Genomic DNA, 24,196 nt, shown 5'->3' on the forward strand with positions numbered 1-24,196 from the left:
AACTGATGCAGATGGAAATGAACTGAACCAGAAGAATAATTTACACAATGACCACAATAGGAAGAGGAAAATAATGTTGTAACTTCAGAATCCTGACCAGACTATGAAGGGGAATGAGAGGATTACTGGAGGACTGCAGAACGGAAAATATTGCCCCAGTTATTCAAAAAGGAAAAGAATGTGGGCTGCAGACTTTAGTGCAGCAACCTTAACTCTGATTTTTGGGAAAACTTGTTTATGCATAATGAAGAGACAGTCCTTGAGTATCTTCGTCAAGACTGGGTTGTACATGGGGCAGCCAAGTGACACATTAGATAGAGCACCAGACCTGGAGTCAGGAGGGCCTGAGTTCAAATCCAGCCTCAGACACTTGACACTGTGTGACCCTGGGCAAGTCGCTTGACCCTGATTGCCTCACAAAAAAAAAAAAAAGACTAGGTCATACACAACTAACCATATTTCCTTTCTTGACAGGATTACTAAATTGGTTCATTAGGGAAATACCATAGATAGAGTTTACCTGGATTTTAGCAAAATGTTTGATAAAGTTAAAGTAGCATGGAACCTGGAAGGTAATGTTTAATAAATGGTTTCTGATTGTTATCTTGTAGAAAAGATGGAGAGATGTGGGCTGGTTGAATAGCTAGACTAAAAATTTAGTGATTAATGATTTATGTCATCTTGGAAAGGGTGAAGTGGGTAACTTTGCTTGGCTTTGTTTGGAATAGAGTTATAAGTGGTATGCTTATCAGATTTTTGAATGATACAAAGCCAAAATGAATAGCTCAGACCAGGTGACAGTTGAGATCCAAAAAAAAGATTTTGACAGCCTAAGGCAGTGGTCTTCACACTGAGAGCTCTGTACTTCCAAGGGACAGGAAGACAGAGGCAGAGTCAAGATGGAAAAAAGCCAGCATTTTTACTGAGCTCTCCCTGCACACCCTCTCTACAACAACTTAAAAAGTGCACCAGACTGAATCCTGAGCAGAAAAGCCAACCAGAAGTCTCCATGAGTCATTTTTCCAGCTCAGGCCAAGCCGCTACCCAGGAATAATAAAGGGCCTTAACGCCTAGTGAAAGAGATTTCAGGGTATCTCTGGACTGGCACTGGACACAAAAAGCAGGTACTATTGAGCAGCTCAGAGAAGGAGTAGTTACAGTTATGAAGGAGCCAGGGCCCTGCCTGTGCAAGGACCATAGTACAGATGAGGTGGGCAGTGATCAGACCTCTCCTATTGAGTTGTAAAAACAGCAGAAGGATTTAAAAGCCTAAAAGTCAGATCAGCCATCCTTCCCAGAGGTGAGCAGGGCCCAACTCTAACATAAAATCCAAAGTCAAGAAATAGGCTGGGAAAATGAGCAACAACCAAAAAAGAACCCGACAATAAAAAGGTACTACAGTGGTTGGGAAGTTGTTGAACTTCCCTAAAAATAAAAGCTCAGAAGAAAAAAATGACCTGAAAACATCTACAAGCAAAACCTCAAAGAAACATGCACACTAGGCACAAGCCCAACAAGAAATCCTAGAAAAGCAAAAGAAAGATATTTTTAAAAGAGGACAAAAAAAGGTTTTAAAAATCAAATAAGAGCAGTAGAGGAGGAAAAATTGGGAAATGAAATGAAAGCTATGCACGAAAATTATGAAGAGAGAATTAGCAGCTTGGTAAAAGAAGCACAAAAATAGTGAGGAAAATAACTACCTAAATATCAGAATTGGCCAAATGGTAAGAGAGGTGCAAAAAAGGTACTGAAGAAAATAACCCCAAAGGGAAGTGCAATGATTTATGACAGATGAACAATTAACTAGTTTGAGACTGTAAAATGGAGATGTATCTCTTCCCACGGTAGGAAGTTGTAGAGATTTTCACCAACAAAACCCTGTCATTCCCTTCACTTCCTGTCTCCCAACTGTACTCCACTCTAGCTCTTCCTGCTGCTCTTTTCCTGCCCTTTTGCCTTTGTTGCAAACTCCCGACTTTTGCTCTTCTAGTTGTCTGTCAGCCACTCAAGATGTTTAGAATCTGTGACTCATTCACTTAGAGTAGCTACATAGGTGGCATTGGGGACATCTTTCTCCTCTGATGTACCTCCTCTTGCTTCTCCTTTCTCAATCATGTCTCTCCTGCTAACTGAGGGTGTCATCCAGGGGTGTGTCCCGGACCTTCTTTTTTCTGTGCATTCTCTCTTGGTAATCTTTCATGGGCTCACTTATTATCTCTGGATAACTCCCAGATGTGTCCAGCCCCAATCTTGCTCCTGAGTTTCAGGCCCAAGTCATGAATTGCCTGTCATGGATTTTAAATCGAGTTCTGTAGGCTTCTCAGATTTATCTTGGCCAAAACGGAACTCATTATCTTTTCCCCCTAAGCACACCCTTCTTCCCACCTTTCCTATTACCATGAAGGGCGTCATCATCTGGCCACCCAGATCCATAACCTGGGTCATCCTTGACTTCTTATTCCCGTTCATCCCACGTATCCTAACGGCTGCCGAATGTTTTCTGTGTCTGTGTCTATGTGACATGTCTTTCACGCACTCCCTCCATTCTACTCACAGAGCTGCCTCCCTGGTATTATCACTTCTCACCTGGACTATGGCAGTAGCTTCCTAATTGGTCTGCCTGCCTTCAGCAGTTCGCCATTCTAATTCATCCTCCACATAGCTACCAAAGCAATGTTTCTCCAGTATGGGTCTAACTGTGTCAACAGTCTTACTCAGTGAACTCCCAACAGCTCCCTATTATCTCAAGCATCAAATATAATCTTCTCATTTAACATTTAAATGTCCTTACAACCTTCCTACATTTCCAGGCTTTCTATACAGAATTTCCTTCCATGTGCTTCGTGATCCCACCACGTTGGCCTATTTCCTGTTCTGCTCACCCCATCATCCATCTGTCCTCTTTACACTGGCCGTGCTCCACGCATGAAATGTCTGTCCTCCTCTCCTCCACTTTTTAGATTCCCTTGGTTTCCTTCAGAACCCAGGTTGAGTGCTACCTTCAACGTGAAATGGAGCTTTTCTTTATCCTACCAGCTCTTACTGTCCTTCCTTTCAAACTGCCCTTTATTTAATTGCTTTATATTTATTTTCCAACTCAGTGGATAGAGCACTGGACTTGGAATCAGGAAGATTCATCTTCCTGAGTTCAAATCTTGCCTCAGACTTAGTAGCTGTGTGATCATAGGTAAGTCACTCAATCCTGTTTGCCTCAGTTTCCCCACCTGTAAAATGAGCCGGAGAAGGAGATGGCAAACCACTCCAGTATCTTTGCCAAGAAAACCCCAAATGGGATCACGGAGAGTTGGACATGAATGAAATGACTGAATAAGAATCCCTTTTCAGAATTGACAAACTCCATACACATGTGCACATACATACACACACACACACACACACACACACACACACACACACTCTCTCTCTCTCTGCTTGTTTTCTTCATTAGAATGTGAGCTCCTTGAAGGAAAGCACTCTTGAACTTTTTTTTTTGGTCTCTTCAGGCCTGGCACATAATAGGTACTTAATAAATGCTTGTTGATTCATTGGAGTATTATGTTCAGTTTTAGGCACCACAGTCTTTTTATGGTTACTTTTTGTTGATCTCTATTGTTTTTACATCATCTGCACTTCCCATTGGATCTTTTTTTCCCTTATCAGAGAGTAGTGCTTCACAACTAAAAATAAAAAAAAAAGACAGTACAGTAAAACCAACCAGCATGTCAAAAAAGTCTAATGTTCTACTCAAGAGTCCACACTCATAGTTCCCACCTCTGCAAAGAGACAGGCTGGCCCCACAATTTAAGAAGGATGTTGATAAGCTAGAAAGCCTCCAGAGGTGAGTAACTAATACATTGAAGGACCTGGAGTCTAGGCCAAATGACAGGCAGTTGAAAGATCGGAGGATATTTAGCCTTAGGAAGAAGATTCAGGAGGGACATAGCTGTGTTCAAGTATTCAGGAACTGATTTGTGGAGAGAACCGAATTTATTCTATTTGGGCTGCAGTGGGCAGAATCTGGGATTGGTGGATAGACTTTTCAAAGAGGCTGATTTAGGCTTGACTTTAGGAGGGAAACAGCAAACTTGAACCATCCAAAAAATGTAATCTCTTGTTAAATAGATAATGGGTTTCTCTCAGTGGAGGTCTTGACCCATTCGTTTTTTAGGATTAGATTATTTAGTTTCCAATTATTTTTTAGTCTATCTTTCTGTGGCCCTTTATTACATATAATTTTTATTGCATCATGATCTGAAGAAGATGCATTTGATATTTCTGCCTTTCTGCGTTGGATTATAAAGTTTTTATGCCCCTAGTACGTAGTCAGTTTTTGTGTATGTACCATGTACCACCAAGATAAAAGTATATTCCTTTCTATCCTATTCAATTTTCTCTAGAGGTCTACCACACCTAATTTTTTCTAATATTCTATTCACCTCTTTAACTTATTTCTTGCTTATTTTGTGGTTAGATTTATCCAGTTCAGAGAGGGGGGGGTTGAGATCCCTCACTAGTATAGTTTTGCTGTCTATTTCTTCCTGTAACTCCCTGAACTTCTAAGAATTTGGATGCTATACCATTTGGTGCAGATATGTTTAGTAATGATATTACTTCATTGTCTATGGTGCCTTTTAGCAGGATGTAGTTTCCTTCCTTATCTCTTTTGATAAGATCTATTTTTGCTTTTGCTTTGTCTGAGATCAGGATTGCCACCCTTGCTTTTTTTGCTTCAGGTAAAGCATAATATATTCTACTTTAGCCTTTTACCTTTACCCTGTATGTGTCCCTCTGTTTCAAGTGTATTTCCTACAACATATTGTAGGGTTATGGTTTTTAATGCATTCTGCTATCAGTTTCCATTTTATGGGAGAGTTTATCCCATTCACATTCGCAGTTATGATTACTATCTGTGTCTTTCTCTCCATCCTATTTCCCCCCTGTTTATGCTTTTCTTTCTCCTTTCTCCCTTTCCCTCCTCACTAGTGTTTTGCTTTTCACCATAGCTTCCTCAGTCTTGCCTCCCTTCTGTTAGCCCCCTCCCTTTTTTTTCCACCCTTTCCCTTCTGTTGCCTATAGGGCAAGTTAGATTTCTATACCTAACTGATTATTTTTTTCCCTCCTTGAGCCAGATCTGATGAGAGTAAGGTTCAAACAATGCTCCCTCCCTTCTTTCCCTCTACTGTAATAAGTTTTTGTGCCTTTTCCTGTAAAAGTAATTTTACCCTTGTCTGCCTCCTTTCCTTTTCTCCGGGTATGTTTCCTTAGTTAGATCAGATTAATCCACTTACTTAGATCCATTTAACCCACTTGATTAGATTTTTTTTATCATTATATCAAAGTCAACTTATACCCACCCCCTCTATGTATACCCCTTTAAAATGGTGTAATCACAATACAGTTCTCATCATCCTATAGGGATATAAACAGTTTGCCCTTATTGACATGTTTTTTTCTGTCCCATTTACCTTTTTATGTCTTTCTTGAGTGTTGTGTTTAAAGATCAGATTTTCTGCTGAGCTCTGGTCTTTTTATCAGGAAGGTTTGGAAGTCCCCTATTTCACTGAATGTCCATCTCCTTCAGTGGAGGTCTTGAAGCAGCCTGGATGGCCATCTGTTGGTGTGGGAAATCCCTTTCATTTGGATTGCCCACAGTGACTGATGAGGTGGCCTTCTGTGGAAACAGTGTGATTAGTAGTAGTGCTGGGGCCCCCCATCCCCAGAGCTCTGGTCTCAGTCCTCAGTAGGTGGCCTATTGATAGGCCTACGCCTGGACCCCCTCTGATGGCAGTACTCTGTGTGGAATTTCATCAAGCGTACAAGGGCAGATTGCAAGCATTGTTTTCATCCTTTTATTTCTTTCTCCACTTCACATTTTTTCTTTAAATGAAGTTGAAAGTGGTAGTTCTTTCTGCAGCTATCCGACAATCTCAATATGTCCAACTTTTATTTTAAAGAAAAGTAACTAGATCATCCTGTGATAAATGAGATAATAATGCAAAATAAAGGATTTTCACTCCTCAGATGAGCCATTGCAAATCTTTTCAGATCACCTCTCCCACATTTTCCATCAAACTATCTCAAAATAGAGACCATTCCATCACATGCTCCTTTCTTCCCCAGTTGACGTTTGAAATTACCTCAACATCTTGTACCATTCTCCTCATTTGCTCCAGGAGCAGAGCATCAGGTAGCCCTTTTTGCCAGCTCAGCCATTCTGTTTGTGTACTTAGTCACGTCCCCTCCTGTTTCCTACAAGAGTTTGCCCCTTTGGTCAGTTTTCTCTAATTTCCACCCTTTTCTTAGTCACCAGGTCCTTACCTGCGGCATACAAACATACTCAGATTTCTCAGCATTTATAAAGCAACTACCATGTGCCAGGCCCTGTGCTGAGCAGTAGGGATACAGAGAAAGACAAAAGACAGTCCCTGCCCTCCAGAAGTTCCCAGTCTAATGAAAGAGACAGACGGGATAAATTGAGAGTAATAGCCAAGGGAGGGCGCTAAGATTGCTTACCTTGACCTGATTCTACCATCCCTTCCCTCAAGCCATCATCATCTCCCTTTTCACAGTCAGACTCTGAAATCTCTCTGGCTTCTAATTTTGAACGGTTCTCTCTAAGGTCTTTATTATTAAGTTAGGTGGCCTTTTCTCAGCCGATTGGCTTTTAGACCTGGCCTGCTGACCATGCCACCCTCCCGTTCCAAAGATTCCATTCTTAGACTTTTGTGATACCAGTCACTCTGGGCTCTTGTCATTTCATTTGTGCCGGAAGCTTCTTGATATGGAAATGTCATTGATTTGGGTAGGTAGCTTAGGAAAGGCAAGTCTAAGGGCACTGATAGGACTGGCTCATGGCTGTATGGGTAGTTTGTGTTAGGCACTGCTTGAATGAATCCAGCCTGCAAAGTCTGGCTTCCTTCCTCTCCGTCTGTGTCACATCACATACGTTTAAGCCTTCACATGTACCCCACATGGACATTCATTATTTATAACATTTAATCTTCTTACTAATAACTTTAGCTACATCTTACCTCTTAATTCTTGCTTTTCGTGTTGCAGAGCATTTTGAAATCTAAACAATTAATTCTGTATCCTGCTGTGTGGAAGATTTAAGTGACCACAAACTCTAAATCACTGTTATAAGTGTCATAGAACAAGAAGATGAATAAGCTGGGCAGTTTCCCAGCCATTCAGTAGAGATATGTCAAACCACCAGTATTCGAAGACAAATTTTTAAAAATATATCAGAATCAAAAATAGGGGCAGCCAGGTGGTGCAGTAGATGGAGCACCAGCCCTGGAGTCAGGGGGACCTGAGTTCAAATCAGTCTTCGGACACTTACCAGCTGTGTGACCCTGGACAAGTCAACCCCGGCTGCCCCCCTCCTCAAATAAACATTGTTGAATTACTCACTCTTTTGGATCACATAATTCTCAGACCCCTTGTATTCATCTAAACAATGGAGTGTATAGTAGTATTGTGTTTTTTTTTTTAAACCTTTCCAGTGTTCAGAAGAAAAGTTAATGTATTGTTTTTGAGGAGTTTTTTAAGGTTGAGAAAGTTGACCTTGGTAGAAGGGCTAAAACACATTTATGGTGGTGGGTTGTTTTATTTCATTCTGGTGCTTAGGTTTTTAAGTTTCTAGAAAACAAAGATAAACTTTGTATTTATTTAGATACAAGGCAAGACTCAGCTAATACTCTTATCTGTGTTTTTTTTTTCCCTCTTGCCTATTTTTTTTTAAGAACTTGTTTTGTGATCAGTATATATGATTATTTCCCCTAATTTAAGCATGTTTGCTCATTTCTACACCAAGCTAATATTAAATGTCCACAAGGGGAAAACCACCAGTATAATCTTAGTCAAAATAGCAGATTGAAAAATGAGATTAAGCGGGTTTTGATAATGTTTATTTTTTATTCTCAGTCTAAGGCTTTTAGTCAGTTAAATTAAAATGACCATTATTTTCAGTGATTATAAGAATTTTTTACATCTTTGGAGAAACAGTTGCTCAAAGAAAGCAAAGAATTAAATGTATTCTTAAATGATAATGGTAGAGTGTGAGGGACTGTCTGATGTTGGCAGCCCCACGTTGGGCGCCACTTGTACTGACCGCACGCCGACCTTCTGCCAGCCATGTGCCAGTACCTACTTCTCTTATAAGAAGCACACTACCAGAGTCTTACCCACACCTGGGTCTTCGGTTCTGAGCCGGATCACCACACAGAGACGAGCCATCGGGAGGCGCCAACACCAGAGCTTTATTCAGAGGCCAACACAGCAAACCGTCATAGCAAGCCCAAGCAGCAAGGCCAGAGCAACAGGGCAGGAGCCAGGGGAGAGCGCACGTGTGATCTGACCAGCTTGTTCCTAAGTACCCTACTTAGCCCCTCCTCCCCAGCCCGCTACTAGCCAATGATTTGTAGGGTCAGATACCGGAAGGGGCTGTCTGAGTTTAGCACACCAAGGGGGAGGGAGTGACGTAGGAGGCTAGGATTGGATACAGGAAGGAGGCATCTGGGATTGACGCATAGACAAGAGTACGTGACCTAGGAAGTCAGACTCAGGAGGGAACTGGGTCAGTGCTGCACAAAGGGACCCAGGAAGTCAGGAAAGTCACAAGAGGCATCTGGGGATGACGTTGCATATAGGGAGGGGACTAAGCAGAGGGAACTCAGTCCTCTGCCATCCCACTCCCACGTGGCACCGCCCCTTGCCTCAGGAGCTCAGGCTCCGACTACTTCCTTGTACCCAGCTTATCTCACAAAGCATTGCCCAATTGCCTCAGGGCTTCTCCGTATCCAGCCCATCCCAGTACACACGACTCTGCCTACCACAGCCCCTGCCTCGACTTCCAAAATACCCAGATCCTACCCTACCCTTGCCACAGCGCCCAACCTGGTAGCTGCCAACATCAGACAGTCCCTCACAGTAGAGGGTGAATACTATAATATAATACTATAATATTCTTTTGAGGAATTAATGAACAATTGATAGATAACTCTTATTTCTCGAATTGAAGTCAACAAGAATTCAATTCAATTCCTATATTCCAGGTAGTGTAATAAGTCTTGGGAATACCAAGAAAAGCAAAATGACAGTCCTGGTCCCTTGAGGAGAGGACATTGAAGGAGAGAGACAACATGTCGACAGCTAGGATTATCTCTAGCGTATGTGGGAAGCCCTCTGAAGGGGAAGACTAACATGTTGGGGCCCCTAAAAAGGCTGCCTGGAGGATGAGATTTGAGTGTATCACGAAAGAAATCAGAGAAATCACAGGTAGAAGTGAGGGAGTACATATTTGCCCTTAATACTTGGACATTTAATGACTGAGCTGTTAGGAGGCATATCCAATCATTAACAATAGTCTTAACTTTAAAAATAGGTTTTTTTTATTTTAAAATGTTTATTGCTTTCTTTTGTTTTTATATCACTTTTATTTCCAAATATATCCCCCCGTTTCCCCGGCCCCCACTCCACTTACCCTTGTGAAAAAGAATAAGAAACGGAGGGGGAAAAGCACCAACCCAGTCTGACACTATGCACTGTTCCATAACTGTGCTCCTCCATCTCTGCCCATGAGGGCAGAGGTCTTCTTTTCTTCTTTGGGCTGAGACTTGGTTATAGTTACATGGCATTCAGCTTCAAGTTTTGTTTTTTGGTTTTGTTTTGTTTTGTTTTTTAATTAAATTTTTATGTTGTTGTAGTCGTTGCATATGTTCTTTTCCTGGATCTGTTTACTGTTTTCTGCATTGGTTCGTGTAATTGTTCCCTTGTTTCTTTGAGGTCTTCATATTGGTCTCTTACAGCACAGTGATATCCTGTTCCTGTTCATGTTTATGTAGTCATTCCCGAGATAGGGGGTACCTCCCTTTGCTACTATAGACAGTTTGCTATAAATATTTTCATGTGTATGGAGCCCTTCTTTGTAATTTTTGCCTCTTTGGGGTATATGCTTAGTAGTAGTAGAGTGTCTGGGTCGGAGAGTATGGACCTAAATGTTTTCTTAGAAGAGGGAAATGTTGATTTAAGGAGACCTTAAGATTGAATATTGAATGAAAAATAAATCTGAACCGTTAAATAAAAAAAGTTATTGATGGTTATGGAACCACTGAAAGACTAGACTCTTTTTGGTAGAATTCTATCTTACATAATATCAAATGTATTACTTTAGTTGCTGAGATAAAAGGAAGCTTCAAAATAATTTAGCACCATACTGAAGTATTTTATATTTGAATGTTACAGAAGACAATTCTTCAAAACAAAGTGATGATTTGGGAGGCCAATTTACAGAAATTTTCATTAAACAGCAAGAGAATGTCACACTTCTTTTATCTCTCTTGGAGGTGAGTAGAACACCTTATATATTTTGGTTTCGTGAATTGAGAAGCAAAGTCATTTGGTACACTTTTTCATTGTCTGTCATGCCACTAAACATGATGTAGTTCTTCTGCTTGTCTCTCTTGTCTGTCAGTTTTTATTATTGCGTTTGGAATCATTGTTGCTAGTCATGCTTCTGGCACTCTCTGTGTGATCGTGGTCAAGCATTTAACCTTCCTTGAACCTCAGTTTCTTCATCTGTAAAAATGAGGGGGTTGGACTAGATGGTCACCACGGCCCCCCCAACCATAGCTATAATCTTCTTGTCTTAATCTTGATCCATCCTTTCACTTCCAAATATTTTCATTGTGTTTCTTGATAACAGCAAATTGTAATATTTTGTTTTCTTATCCATTCTTCCTTCTTTGTCTTTTATTGGGAAATTGAATCCATTGACATTTAAAGTTACAATTGTTGCCGTTTGTGTCTTCAGTCAACTACTTTAATGAACATGTATGAGTATTAAGTTTACCTCCTCTCTGAGTCAGTGCTTTTGTTTTGCTTATACACGTCTAACTCTAACCCTGGTCTTCCCTGTCTCTTCTTGTTGCCTCTGATCCCAGGCTGTCTGAGTTTACGGTGCGGTGCCTTATTCTCTGACTCTTGTGTTTGTTTAACAATACTAATAACATCTGCCTTTTCTATAGCACGTACCATGTCCCATGCACTGTGCTAAGTGCTTTCCATGTTATTCCATTTGGTCCTCACCACAGGCCCAGGAGTTAGGTGATATTGTTATCCCCACTTTACAGTTGAGGAAACTGAGGCAAAAAGAGGTTAAGTGATTTGCTCAGGGTCTCACAGCTGGTGAGCGTCTGAAGCAGGATAGAGTACCGTACCCAATCATCCTGCCTTCCCCTGGCCACCCCATACCATCTCCATTCTTCCACTCCTTTTCTTATTCCTTACACCTAGTTTTCTTTAGGATTTATTCCCAGACCTCATAGTTCTAGGTGGAGAAATCAAGGTACGGTGGGAAGTATTTCATAAACCTAGTCGCAGCATCCAGTCTTGTTCTTCTGACGTGTCCAGCCCCCTCCACAGAGCTGGCCATCGTGAGGGGCCGTGCTGTCGCCCCCTCTGCTGGCTCAGTTCTCCCTCTGTGGTCTGCCTCTCAGTGTTCTCTCCTGTTTTCTTAAACCCCAGAGTCAGAGGAGAAACTGGAGCTACTTGTTCACCCCCTGGCATTATCTGGGATTCCCATTTCACTGCTTTCTCTCCCCATCTGAGAAGTGTTCCTCTGCACTGTCGCAGTCCTATAATGTTGAATTATTAAGGAGATTTCTCTCCCTGCAATACTCCTCACTTATCTCTTCTCTGCTATTGACTGTTCCTTTTACTCCTTAAAAAACAAAAAAATCAAAAACCAAAATTTACCCATCAGTTTTGTGGTTTCATCTGCAGCTAATTTTGTTTGTTTGTCATGTCCCAAATAACAGAATTAAAAACAAAAACAACCTTCAGGTTCTTTAGCCTGTTGATGTTCTTTCCTACTGTCTTTCATTGTGAGGGAGAACAACCAGTTGTGTTAAATGATGCAGAAAATATAGTTTTACTTTGAAATAAAGATTTTTATCCTACTGTCTCTATTTTCTTTGCTTTATGGATTTTTAAAAAATACACTTTGTCAGTTGACACAGTTTGATCCTTTGAGGTATTCATAAATTCTCTTCCCTCTAGTATTAAAATAGAAAATCAAATAACAAATAGAAATATTCTCCTCCTTGGTCTCACATACATTCAAGTCTCTGTCTTTCCCTAGCCAAATCAAACAAATATTTTGTTCCTTAGTTTTACATTATTATTTGAAAATAATAACTTTTTTTGATTTGATCAGTGTGCAAGATGAATACCTTGCTGAACAGAATAGGATAAAGTCACAAAACCATGCCGATTGTATCCATAATCTCATCTGACTGACCTTCAGGGCCACAGTGCACTTCCCCAAACAGTTCATTATTCCTCTCAACCCAGCAGCTGTTCCTTACCTTTTTAATCCTTCCTCCAGTCTCCCATTTACCTTCCCTCCATCCCCCAACTTTCTCTCTCATACTTCCCCAAAACACTGAAACTCCCTTCTCTCCCTCCCTCCTCCCCTGACAGCACTCAGACATCTTCCCTCATCATCTCCTCTCTCACCCCTGTCTTGCATGACGATGTGGCCCTCCTCGCTCAGGCTGACACCTCTTTAGACGCCCTTGATACCATCTGTTCCAATAGATTATCTTCACCATCATCCCTACTCTCTCCCCAGCAGACTATTCCCCTACTGCCTACAGATGTGCCTGCATATCCCCCATCTTCAGAAAGGCCTCTCCTGATCTATCCTTCCCTGTTGGCTCTCATTCTAATTCCTTGTTGGCTTCTCATTTCTTCTTTCACATCCTAATGCTGAAGTCTGGCTTCTAACCTCATCACTCAGTGGAAACCGCTTTCTCTAGAGTTATCATCGATCTCTTAATTGTTTCACAAGTGAAATTCAACAAAAGGCAGACCAAGACACGTTTCTCTGAGCAGTTAGCAGGGGCACTACTTGTTAATAAAGCAGGTCTAATGGCTTGGCTCAGTTTAGCCAAAGGCAAAGAATTAAAGATTCGGCTTCTTTTTCTAAGTATAGACAAAGAACAGAACAGAGGAAATCATACCATTGGTGATGGGCTTGGCAACATGATGGGTGTGAGGAATCATGATTGGTAACATTAAGGGAAGGGGCGCACACACACACACACACACACACACACACACACACACACACACACACACTCACACGATTAGGACCACCCGATTTATGGGACATAGCTGCGTCTCCAGGCCGTTGATAGTGGACCAGGGGATAGCAGACTCACTGATGCCTGGGAGTGAGATTAGACCACTTTTAATTGGGCAAGGATGAGACAAAGATGGGGCAAGGTCAGCTTGTCCGCTTTCAGGGATAGCACAGATGACATGGCATTTCTCAGGAGCTGAAGTTATGAAGAATGACAAGCTTCCTTGGCACAAAGTGATTTGCAGCTGGTGCCAGGATAACAGTTCCCATAGAGTTAAAGTGTTTTATCAGAGTTCTGAACTTCTAAACTAAGCTCAGAGTTTTTGTTTAACTAAAAGTAATGAATAGGGCAAATAAACTTTGGCATCTAACTGGAGAAAGAAGACTGACCTTTTGAACTCATGAGCTTCTACACTCAGAGACAAAGAATACAGAATGTGGTTACAGAATTGAATCAATTACAGAATGAAACAAACACACAAAATACAGGATCGATATTTAATTATCACAGTTTCCACATCTGATGGCCTTTTCTCATTCCCTATCCTTCTTGACTTAGAGAGATCAAGCCTTTGACACTGTCTATCACGTTTCTTTGTGTATGTTCTCTCCGCATTAGGTTTTTGTAATACTTAGGTTGTTATTCAGTCGTTTCAGTCGTGTCGGACTCTTCATGACCCCATTTGGGGATGAGGAAACTGAAGCAGACAGGGTTAAATGACTTGCCCAGGGTCACACGGCTAGGGCTAGTAAGTGTCTGAGACCAGATTTGAACCCAGGAAGATGAGTCGTCTGACTTAAGGCGTGGCACTCTATGCCCTGCTCCACTGATTCTTCTGTTATAAATTCAGCCATATTCTCTCTCCTGAGCTCCAGTCCCACATCACCAACTGTCCTTTGGACATTTTAAGTTGGATGCCTCTCCCCAAATCTTCATCTCTTTCCAATTTCCATATTGTTCTTGAGGGCACCACAGTCTTCCCAGTTACCCAAGTGTGTGATCTCTTTGTCATCCTTGACTTCTTACTTTTACTTATTCCATGTATCCAATCCAGGGCTTTATTTTATCTTTTCTACCTTCACAGCATCTATTGTATATATCTGCTTCTCTTCATTCGCACAAACCATCACCCGAGGATAGGCTTTCATCATTTTATCTCTCCTGGACTGTTACTGTAGCCTCTTGGTCGGTATCCCCGCTGTCTCTCCTCACTCAAATCTATCCTCCACTCAGCTGCCAGTTATTTTCCTAAAGCCTCAAATACTCCAGTGACTTCTCCCTGTTCCTCGAAGATCAGATAAGAAATCTTTGTTTGGCCTATTAAACCTTTGCTATCTTTCTAGTATTCTGGCCCTTGCTCATCTCCACATACTCGGTGACTCAGCTGCCCTGGCTGACTTGCAGTCTTCCGCCTACCATGCATGTGAACTAACTGGATCTCCATAGACTCGATGCCTAGAATTTCTTACCATTCAGTTACTAGCTTTTCTGGCTTTCTTCAAGACTCAGCTCAGAGCTGATCTTCTGTGGGCGATCTCCCCTCCAGCCCCCTTTTCCTCCCTGCTAGTAAATTTCCTCTGACGTTAATTTTTTTTTTTAAGTGAGGCATTTGGGGTTAAGTGACTTGCCCAGAGTCACACAGCTAGTGAGTTGTTTTTTTTTTTTTTAATGTGTCTGAGAATGAATTTGAACTCGGGTCTTCCTGACTCCATAGCCAGTGCTCTCTCCTCTGCGTCACATAGCTGCCCGTTACCTTCTTTTTATGCCGTTTGGATCGTATTTGTACATAATCATTTGTGTGTTATCTCCTCCAGCAGACTGTGAGTTCCTTTAGAGCAGGAACCATGTGTTTGCTTTTTTTTTTTGTATACCCAGCACTTAGCATGTAGTGGTTAATAAAGCATCATTGACTTTCTGATTCATTTGGGGGTTCTTTGGAAGGAATCCTTTAAATTCTTCTCGTTTCCTGAACATCTTAATTTTTTAAAAAATATTTGGGCTCAGCGTTTCAAGCTGTGGTATGGGAAGTAAAATGCATAATTTTGATTACATGAAATTAAAAAGCTTTTGCATAAACAAAACGAGTGTGGCCAAAATTAGAAGGAAAGCAGGAACTAAAGAGGAAATTTTACAAGTTTCTTTGATAGAGGTCCTATTTCTCAAATATATAGGGAACTGAGCCAAATTTATAAAAATAAGAGCCAATCCCTAATTAATAAATGGTCAAAGGACATGAACAGGCAGTTTTTAGAAAAAAATCTAAGCTATCAGTTGTTGTGAAAAAGTGCTCTAGATCACTACTGATTAGAGAAATGGAAATTAAAGCATTTCTGAAGTACCATGGTCATACTCATCAGATTTCAGCTAACATGACAAAAAAGGAAAATGACAGATGCTAGAGAGGATGTGGAAAAACAGAGACATTAATGTGCTGTTGGTCAAGTTGTAAACTAGTTCACCCATTCTGGAGAACAATTTGGAACTATGCCCAAAGAGCCATAAACTGGGTATGCCCTTTGACCCAGCAATATCAGTACTGGGTCTATATCCCAAAGAGATCAAAGTTAAAACAAAAGGACCTGTACGTACAGAAATTTTTACAGCAGTTCTTTCTGTGGTGACAAAGAATTGGAAATTGAGGGGATGCCCATCAACTGGGAAATGATAGAACAAGTTGTGATATATAATTGTGATGGAATACTATTGTACCATAAGAAATAATAAGGGGTGATGGTTTCAGAAAATCATGAAAGATACATGTGAACTGATGCAAAGTGAAGTGAGTAGAACCAGAGCATTGTACACAGTAACAGCAACATTGTAAGGATGATCAACAAAGTTTTTCACAGACTTAGCTATTCTGATCAGTGCAGTGATCCATGACTATTCCAAGACTCATGATGAAGAATGCTACCTACCTCCATAGAGGAAACTGATGAACTCTAGGTACAGATTGAAGCCTCATTTTTTCACTTCATTGTTTTTCTTGGCTTACATATTTTTTGCAACATGGCTCATATGGACGTAGGTTTCACATGACTTCACATGTATAATTGATGCATTATTTGTCTTTGAAATAGGTGAGCTAAGGGCTGGAAGGAGGGAGAGAATTTGGAATTCAAAGAAGAATGCCATAAGTAAATGAAGGCTTTTAGAAGGCAAAAAAAAAAAAAAAAGAATTTGTTGGGACTTCATCTTCCTCAGGGGATTTAAATTTGTTTTCTTTTGTGAGAAAGTCTTTAAAGGACTTTTCCACTGTGATGGATCTTTTCTTTAAATGCTTCTTCACATCGTTTCTGTAGTAAGCTTTTGTCTCACTGCTGATTTTTCTTTTAAAAAGTGTGTTGATATCTTTTATATCATCTCCATTTCCCATGTCCCTACTCTCTGACTCATAAAGCCATCCCTTAATAACAGAATAAAAAAAGGACTACTGTTTGGGCAGGAAAATGAAGCAGTTGAGCAGAACTAATCAACACACCAGCCAAGAGTATATGTGGTATTCCATGGCTGTAGTTTGCCACCTTGGCAAAGAAGAAGGAATTGTGTTTAAATACTAATCTTTCTGGTCATTGTAATTAATTACATGCAGCACTTTCAATTTGTCCTTATTCGTTCCATTTTCTTTGTTGGCATACATTTTGTTATTCTTGTTTTGTTTTGTTTTGTTTTTAAAGCAAGACAGAATGATTTGCTTTTTTTAAGGGTTAAAAATAAACATGATTAATACTTTCTGGATATTGACTCACTAACCTTTATTAAATTTTTTACCTGAAATAAATACAGAATAAAACTAATATTTTTTGTATACAAAGATGAGTAGATAATGAGGCTTGTACGTGAAACCATAAATAGTTTGAATTTCCTTTTAACTACAGTAAATTCAGTGTTACTTTCAAAGCTATCCTACTCCTGTTTCCTTCCAAGATTACTGCTGTTCACCTCTGTGCATTTTTTCTTGGTTCTTCCTATTCAGCTTTGCATCAGTTCATATGAATTGTTTCTCTGTTGTCTTTGTATTCCTAGTTTCTTATAGGACAATAGTATTCCATTACATAGAGTACCGCAGTAAGTTTAACCTTTCCTCAATTAATGGGTGTGTGCTTTGTTTCTGATTCTTTGCTACTACAAAAAAAAAATGCCGTTTATTTATTTATTTGTTTATTTATTTATTTTTGTTGTGTATTTGACCATTGTTTTTGTTTGACTTCCTTGTGATGATCACTTGGGAGTTCAGAAAGAGTATGGACATCTTTATCACTCTCTTAGCATACTGGCTTTCCAGAATGGACAGACCAGTTCATACTTGCTGGTTTTTCTCTTGTGTTTCTACTGAAAATACACTTGTTAACAGTTTCTCCCCTTCAGAAAATCTGACACTTGGTGGTGTACCTCCCACAGCACTTGCTGCCTATTCAGTCAGTGGCCAGTGAGGACATTGTTTGCAGGGAGACTGGTCTGTTGATCACCTTTACTAGTCTCCTTACTAGTCTACTATCTGCAGACCCTCAGGTCACTTACCGGAAGGACCCCTCCCTACTACACTGTTAATTGAGAATGCTTTGCACAGGAGTTTCTTTTCCTGTTTTCCTTTTGGCTGTTGATTGTTTAATAATTTGTAATTAGCAGTACTTTTTGGTCTTTTGCCTCCTGCATGGATGCCACCCTCATCCACAGCTATCCCTTTTCCTTTTTCTTAAGACTCAGAGTAGTCTTGATTGATTCCTGAGCTTCAAGTTGACATGATTCATGGCAGGGTTCTCCCTACCCTTTCCTGGATTTAGCTCCGGAAGTCAGGAGCCAGCTATAGCAATCACCTGGTTTACCAGACAGCCTGATAGACTGGGGGAGCTCGGTAAAAACCTGGAAGCAATGGGGTGCCTTAAAGTTGGGGAACCTGAAAAGAAAACATGCCCCAGAGTGCAACAGAATACTCCCACTCTTCTTATTGTCAGTGAGCTCTCTGAATTGAGGTTTTTTTTCTTTTTTTTCTTTTTTTTTTTTTTTTTTTTTAGGCAATTGGGGTTAAGTGACTTGCCCAAGGTCACACAGCTAGTAAGTGTCAAGTGTTTGGTCTGAAGCCAGATTTGAACTCAGGTCCTCCTGACTTTAGGGCTGGTGCTGTATCCACTGCGCCACTTAGCTGCCCCCAGGTTTTGTTTTCTTACACTTCTTATTTCCATCTTATTCTGCCGTCTTCCCAGAATTTTGGTATCTTGAAGAACAGTACTTTGTTACTAGTGATAGGGAAGACTTTTCACTCATTACTCCCTCTGTGAAATAATTTGGCAGAGATCAAGGAGGAGAATCGGGTAAAGGAAAGATCAAATGGGGAAATAGGACTGTGGAAGACTCTGGCTCCTCTCCCTATTCCCTATCCAAGAACTCCACTCTGGATGCTGGAAATGAAAGTTTTCCTCAATAAATTATCAGAGATTACAGCCTACTTTGGAAAAGGAAGTAAAGCATCGAGAGAAGAAATGTTGATGTATTAGATTTTGTGAAATGTTTTCTGTGTAAATTTAAGCATTAGAGGAAAGGAAATTAATTAGCCAATTAATTTCAATTAATGTTCTGTGTCCCTTTACCAATTTCCATTGTTTCTCAAATTAGTTTTTAAAAATTTGTTTAACGACACTTTAAGTACTATAAATTTATATACCATGATCACTTTGAAACATTTTTTCTTGTCTAAAAGTATATATAAATACTTGACATTCATTGCAGGAGTTTGATTTCCATGTTCGCTGGCCTGGGGTGAAGCTTCTTACCACACTTTTAAAACAGCAGGGGCCACAAGTGCAGCAGATTATTCTCGTCAGTCCTATGGGTAAGATTACAACTTGGCATAATTTCAGATTATAAAAATTTTTGAAAATGGAACTGTAAGGGTGGGTTTACTCTTGACACTCCGATTCACTTTTTAAGATGTATTTATTGGACTGCAAATGTTCACATCATGCGATTTGCTTATTCTAGGTGTTTCAAGATTAATGGATTTGCTCGCCGATTCCAGGGAAGTTATACGTAATGATGTAAGTAAACAGGGACCCAAGAGACTGAGGTTGTTCTGTTTTCACTTTAAATGTTTTCTTCTTGACATCATTTAAAAAACAACAGAAGCTTGAAACTGCTTCAGTCCTTGATTTGTAATATATGAATTTGATAAAAGAAAATGATCATCTGGTTTTGCTTCTTAGTTCCATAAAGGACTATATAGGACAGCATTGTTTCTTTGGTTCCTTTTATACAGATCATTATTTTAATCAAAATATTTGTTGCCATATAGTTTTGTATAGCATTTCAGCTCCTCTCTGAGAACTAGTGCCAGCTTAGTGTTGTGCCATTCCTTTCTCCACAAATAATAGAAGAAGGCTCTTTAGACACTGAACTGTGTGAGCTAATGTCAGTTTAGATTTAGAGAGCCCTTAGGGTTATACAGATTTTGGTATGCCCTATGCCTAGGCCACTGAAATATATAATGTTGAACTTATTTATTAAGACTGAGTATTTTACCGATTTATTTTTGAAAAATTACAGAGGATAATTTGCTTAAAAGAATAATCACTTTCTATTATACCTTTGAAGATTTGCATATAAGATTTGCTGTCTTTTACTGTATACATTAAGGTAAAGGCTCTGGCATGGTTTTCCTTGTCATCATTTGGTATCGCAAGATAATGTTCATGTTCTTGTGTGTGTGTGTGTGTGTGTGTGTGTGTGTGTGAGAGAGAGAGAGAGAGAGAATTAGAGGGAGAGAGAAAATTTTAAAAACCTCAAGGGACTTTAGACCATCTGGTCCCCACCTGTTTATTTTACAGATGAGGAAACTGAGGTCTCGAGAGAGTAAATGATTCAGCTAGTTAATGACCACACAGGGGTTGTGACAGATTTTCAGGGTTGACCTAAGGGATTTCAGTGGCCACCTACAACTTACTGGACAGTGGCCTCTGTTTAAAGTGAAGGGCATCTTCATAAAGCCTGAGGCAGCCCATTCTTCTTTTCAGTATTACTGTTACATCAGGCTTAAATTGTGTTATTTGCAGCTTTCACCCCTTGCTTCTGTCTCTGCCCCTGTGACTAAGGAAGACTTACTTGGTACCTCTTCTGTGTGAAAACCCTTAGAATACTGAAAGACAGTTATGTTGTCACTAATTTTTCTCCTCTTCAGCTCAAACAGTTCCAGTTCCTTCCCTTGCTAGGGTATGAACTTGAGCCTCTTCACACTTCCTCTGGTACTGTTCCAGCTTATTAATGTCCCTCCCAGACTGTGGTGAAGACAGCAGTCCAGCTGTGGACTGACCAGGGTCAAGTGTGGTGAGCCTGGCGCTTCCTGGTCCTTGAGTGTTACTTATTCCCTAAGAACAGCCCGTCGAAGCTGGCATTAATGAACTTGGCTGCCAGGAGTCCCTTGACTCATTGAGGTTGAAATCCACTAAAACTGTCACATCTCTTACAAATAAAATGCTATCTACTGCTTCTCCCAACTTTTACTTGTAAAGTTGATAAGTATAAGCCTTTATAAGGATCCCAAATAAATTTCGTGTCATTAGATGCAATCTGGTGGCCTAACCAGGGGTGGGAAGCCTGCGGCCTCAAGGCCACATGTGTCCTTCTAGGTCCTCAAGTGCAGCCTTTTGACTGAGTCCAAGTGTTACAGAACAAATCCTTTTATTAAGGGGATTTGTTCTGTGAGGTTTGGATTCAGTCAAAGGGCCATACTTGAGGACCTAGAGAGCCACATGTTTCCTACCCCTACTGTAGCCCATCATGATCTCTTTGAAGTCCTGTCATCTAGTTTATCATCTGCTCAAGCTTTGTCATCCACATGCTTTATGAGCCTGCAATCTATGCTTGTATCCAAGTCATTGATAAAAATGTTACACATATGCATAGGACCATACACAGATCACTGGATCACTCCCGACTTTCCACATTGATATTCAGACATTAACTCAGTCTCATGACTTTGCTTATCTAATAATCATGTGGGCAGCTCCTTAATTTTCATGTGTAAACTCTTTTCTGTTAACACATAGATATAGTTTCAAATACAATATGACTTTTTACGAAATTACTCTTTATCACCTAAGTAGCTGTATAAACTAAAAGAAAGTCTAATAATCTCTCTGTGCCTCAGTTACCTGGTCTGTTAAATGAGGACATTAGACTAAATGATTTCTGATACCCCTTCTAGCTGTAAAATTGTATGATGCCATGATTTGGAGTGGCTCTCATTTCCTGTGAATATTTTAAGCAACTAAACATTCTTTCTTTCCCCATTCCCTACTAGGGCGTCTTATTACTACAGGCATTGACAAGAAGTAATGCAGCAATCCAGAAAATAGTTGCTTTTGAAAATGCTTTTGAGAGGTTACTGGATATCATTACAGAGGAGGGGAACAGTGACGGAGGTATGGTATGAATGAGTTAATCTGAAGTCTTGTCACCTGAAATTTAGTACAAAATGGAAGGGGTTTTTGAAATATTGAAAATGAAAAAATAATAGCCATGGAAGATGAGTGCATATATTTTAAGTCATGCCAGAAGCCAGGTTCTGTGCCTCCTTTTTCTCTTTTAATGTAAAATGCTATCCACTGCAGAAAAGCGTGTTACCTGTTTCACTAGGGGCTGGTGGACAGAGGCTAGAAAAGTAAAAGGCAAAGAGGGGATATGTTAATAAATAGAGTGCACTGGATAATAACAGCAGCTAGGTAGCTTAGTGGGTAGAGTGCAGGGAGTCAGGAAGACCTGAGTTCAAATCTGGCCTCAGATGCTTACTAGCTGTGTGACCTTTGTCAAGTCACTTAATCCTAATCCACTGGAGAAGGAAATAGCATACTACTCCAGTATTTGCCAAGAAAACCCCATGGACAGTATTGGCAGAAGATCATGAAGAGTCAGACACAACTGAAGAACAAATATAATAGCTCCAAATGGGATAATGTCATAGTAGTTTAGCATTAGAAAAGAGACTCAGAGTAACTGAATATTATGACACGATTATTTGGCTAGTTATTGTTTTAGATATAACATTGAGAAAAAATATTCCATTTTGAGAGTGATGTACATTAAAAAGATGGAAATTTTTCTATCCCATTTTAGTTCCTAATAATATAGAAATTCCAATTGTATTCAGATCTGAAGCGTGGGTACCCTTTGCTTGCTGCTTTTTTGTCCTTTTAAGTTTGTTATGTGATGCCAGCCACCTCTTTCCCTTAGCTCCAAATGCAAGAGAAAAAACTTGGGGATTTTATTGTGACGTCACAGGTTTATTTTGGTAGAATTTAATAAATAGTAATAGATCCTATTGTATCTTGCTAGTACCTGCTTGGTATTTGGTTTCAAAAAGGAGATTGCTCATAGTTAGGGGAAATCAGGCAAAATTACAGGAAGAGGTGAAATTTGCCCTGAGCCTCCAAGGATCTATAGAATGGGAAGAGAAGAACATTCCAAACATGGGAGACCACATGATCAATGATCTGGAAGTAGCCAAGCGGAGGATGTGTCACGAGAATGATTAGTTCATTTTGGCTTAAACATGGGGTTCGTAAAGAGAATTAGTAGAGTTGGAATGTAGGTTGGAGCCCTATCATAAAATGCCTTCAATGCTGTCCGAAGATTTGATGCTTTAGCCAGTATGGGATTAGTAAGGGTTTAGAGTATTGGGGGGTTACATGATCAGACTCCGGCAGCACTGTGTACGTTTCATTGCTATGTGCAAGACTATGGCAGTAATCCAGGGTGGAGATAATGAGGGCCCGAACCAGAGCTGTGGCTGTAGGAATGGCAAGTGGGTATTGTTTTGTGAAATGTCACCGAGTTAGAGCTGATGACAGGTTCAGTGGATGGGGAGAGGAAAGAGAAGACTTGGAAGGTGTTGCAAGCAGAATGATAGTGCAGATCAATATCTGCCTGACTTTTTAATGTTTAATCGGGCAGTGACACTTTAGGATTTTCTTTCAGGTCTTACCTTCAACAAGTTTGTCTTTTCAGGTATAGTAGTTGAAGATTGTCTCCTCCTGCTTCAAAATTTGTTGAAGAACAATAATTCCAATCAGAATTTTTTTAAAGAAGGTTCATACATTCAGCGTATGAAACCTTGGTTTGAGGTTGGTGATGACAATTCTGGCTGGTCTGCACAGAAAGTGACTAATCTTCATCTGATGCTTCAGGTAAAATGTTCTTTGTTACCAATATAATAGGAGCTTTGACAATTCTTTCAGAATAAAGTACATAACATAGCTTGCTTATGGTGATTCCAGATAGAATTTTTACAGTGAAAAATAGATTAATCCTGTGTTTTAATTGTATAGACAGGATTTCTTGACTTTGAGAAATATAGCAATGTAAGCTAAAAGCCTTTCAAATCCTAGAGTCCAGTGAAGGATTTTCGGCTCCAGCTTTTATCTGTTCATGATGTTTTATAACTTTATGCAAACTTAGGACATACCATAGTGAAAACCATCAATCTAGAATAATGTAATAAGGTTTTCTCACAAGTATTTGTAATACTTCTCTGAGGCTGGTTCTAGAGATCCAGTGGTAGAGCTAGTATTAGAACCCGAGTCTCCTGATTCTCTGTCAAGTCAACAAGCATTTATTAAGCGCTTGTCCAATGTTCTGCCAAAGTCCATTGTTGTTTGTGAGAAGAGCATAGAATTACAAATGGATGATTTTCTAATTTGAACCATTCAGTTAAATTCCCTAAAAATGCTTATTATATGCAATGCGCTGTGCTAGGCACGGCAGATACAGAGATGATGAATGACGTGATGCTTTTGATTGATCTCTGTGCCTCCAGTTTCTCCTCACTCCAGTCTCTCTGCCATTCAGCTGTCCAGTAGATCTTCCTGAAGGGCAAATCCAGCCTTGTTCACCTCCAGGGACATCCTGTTACCTCCAGGATCAAATATGAAATCCTGTTTAGCTTTTAAAACCCTTCATAATCTGACCCTTTCCTTCTTTTCCAATTTTTTTTCATCTTATTTCCTTTTACATACTCTGATCTCCTTGCCATTCCTCACACAAGATGCTCAGTCTCCCAA

General features: G+C 40.1%; 1 protein-coding gene across 3 annotated transcripts in view; it reads left to right on the top strand.

Annotated features, from left to right (window-relative positions):
• Nucleotides 1-24,196, top strand: part of USO1 (USO1 vesicle transport factor) — an 89,761-nt gene that overhangs the window by 31,561 nt on the left and 34,004 nt on the right. For all 3 annotated transcript variants that reach the window (XM_027854633.1, XM_027854634.1, XM_027854635.1), the window contains 5 exons: nucleotides 10,246-10,346; nucleotides 18,876-18,978; nucleotides 19,128-19,183; nucleotides 21,442-21,562; nucleotides 23,145-23,323. In XM_027854633.1, the coding sequence (XP_027710434.1) occupies nucleotides 10,246-10,346; nucleotides 18,876-18,978; nucleotides 19,128-19,183; nucleotides 21,442-21,562; nucleotides 23,145-23,323 (560 nt within the window). The remainder of the gene's footprint in view (nucleotides 1-10,245; nucleotides 10,347-18,875; nucleotides 18,979-19,127; nucleotides 19,184-21,441; nucleotides 21,563-23,144; nucleotides 23,324-24,196) is intronic.

Source organism: Vombatus ursinus, unplaced genomic scaffold (genome assembly GCF_900497805.2).
Source record: "Vombatus ursinus unplaced genomic scaffold, bare-nosed wombat genome assembly UNPS02010461.1, whole genome shotgun sequence".
NCBI lineage: Eukaryota > Metazoa > Chordata > Mammalia > Diprotodontia > Vombatidae > Vombatus > Vombatus ursinus.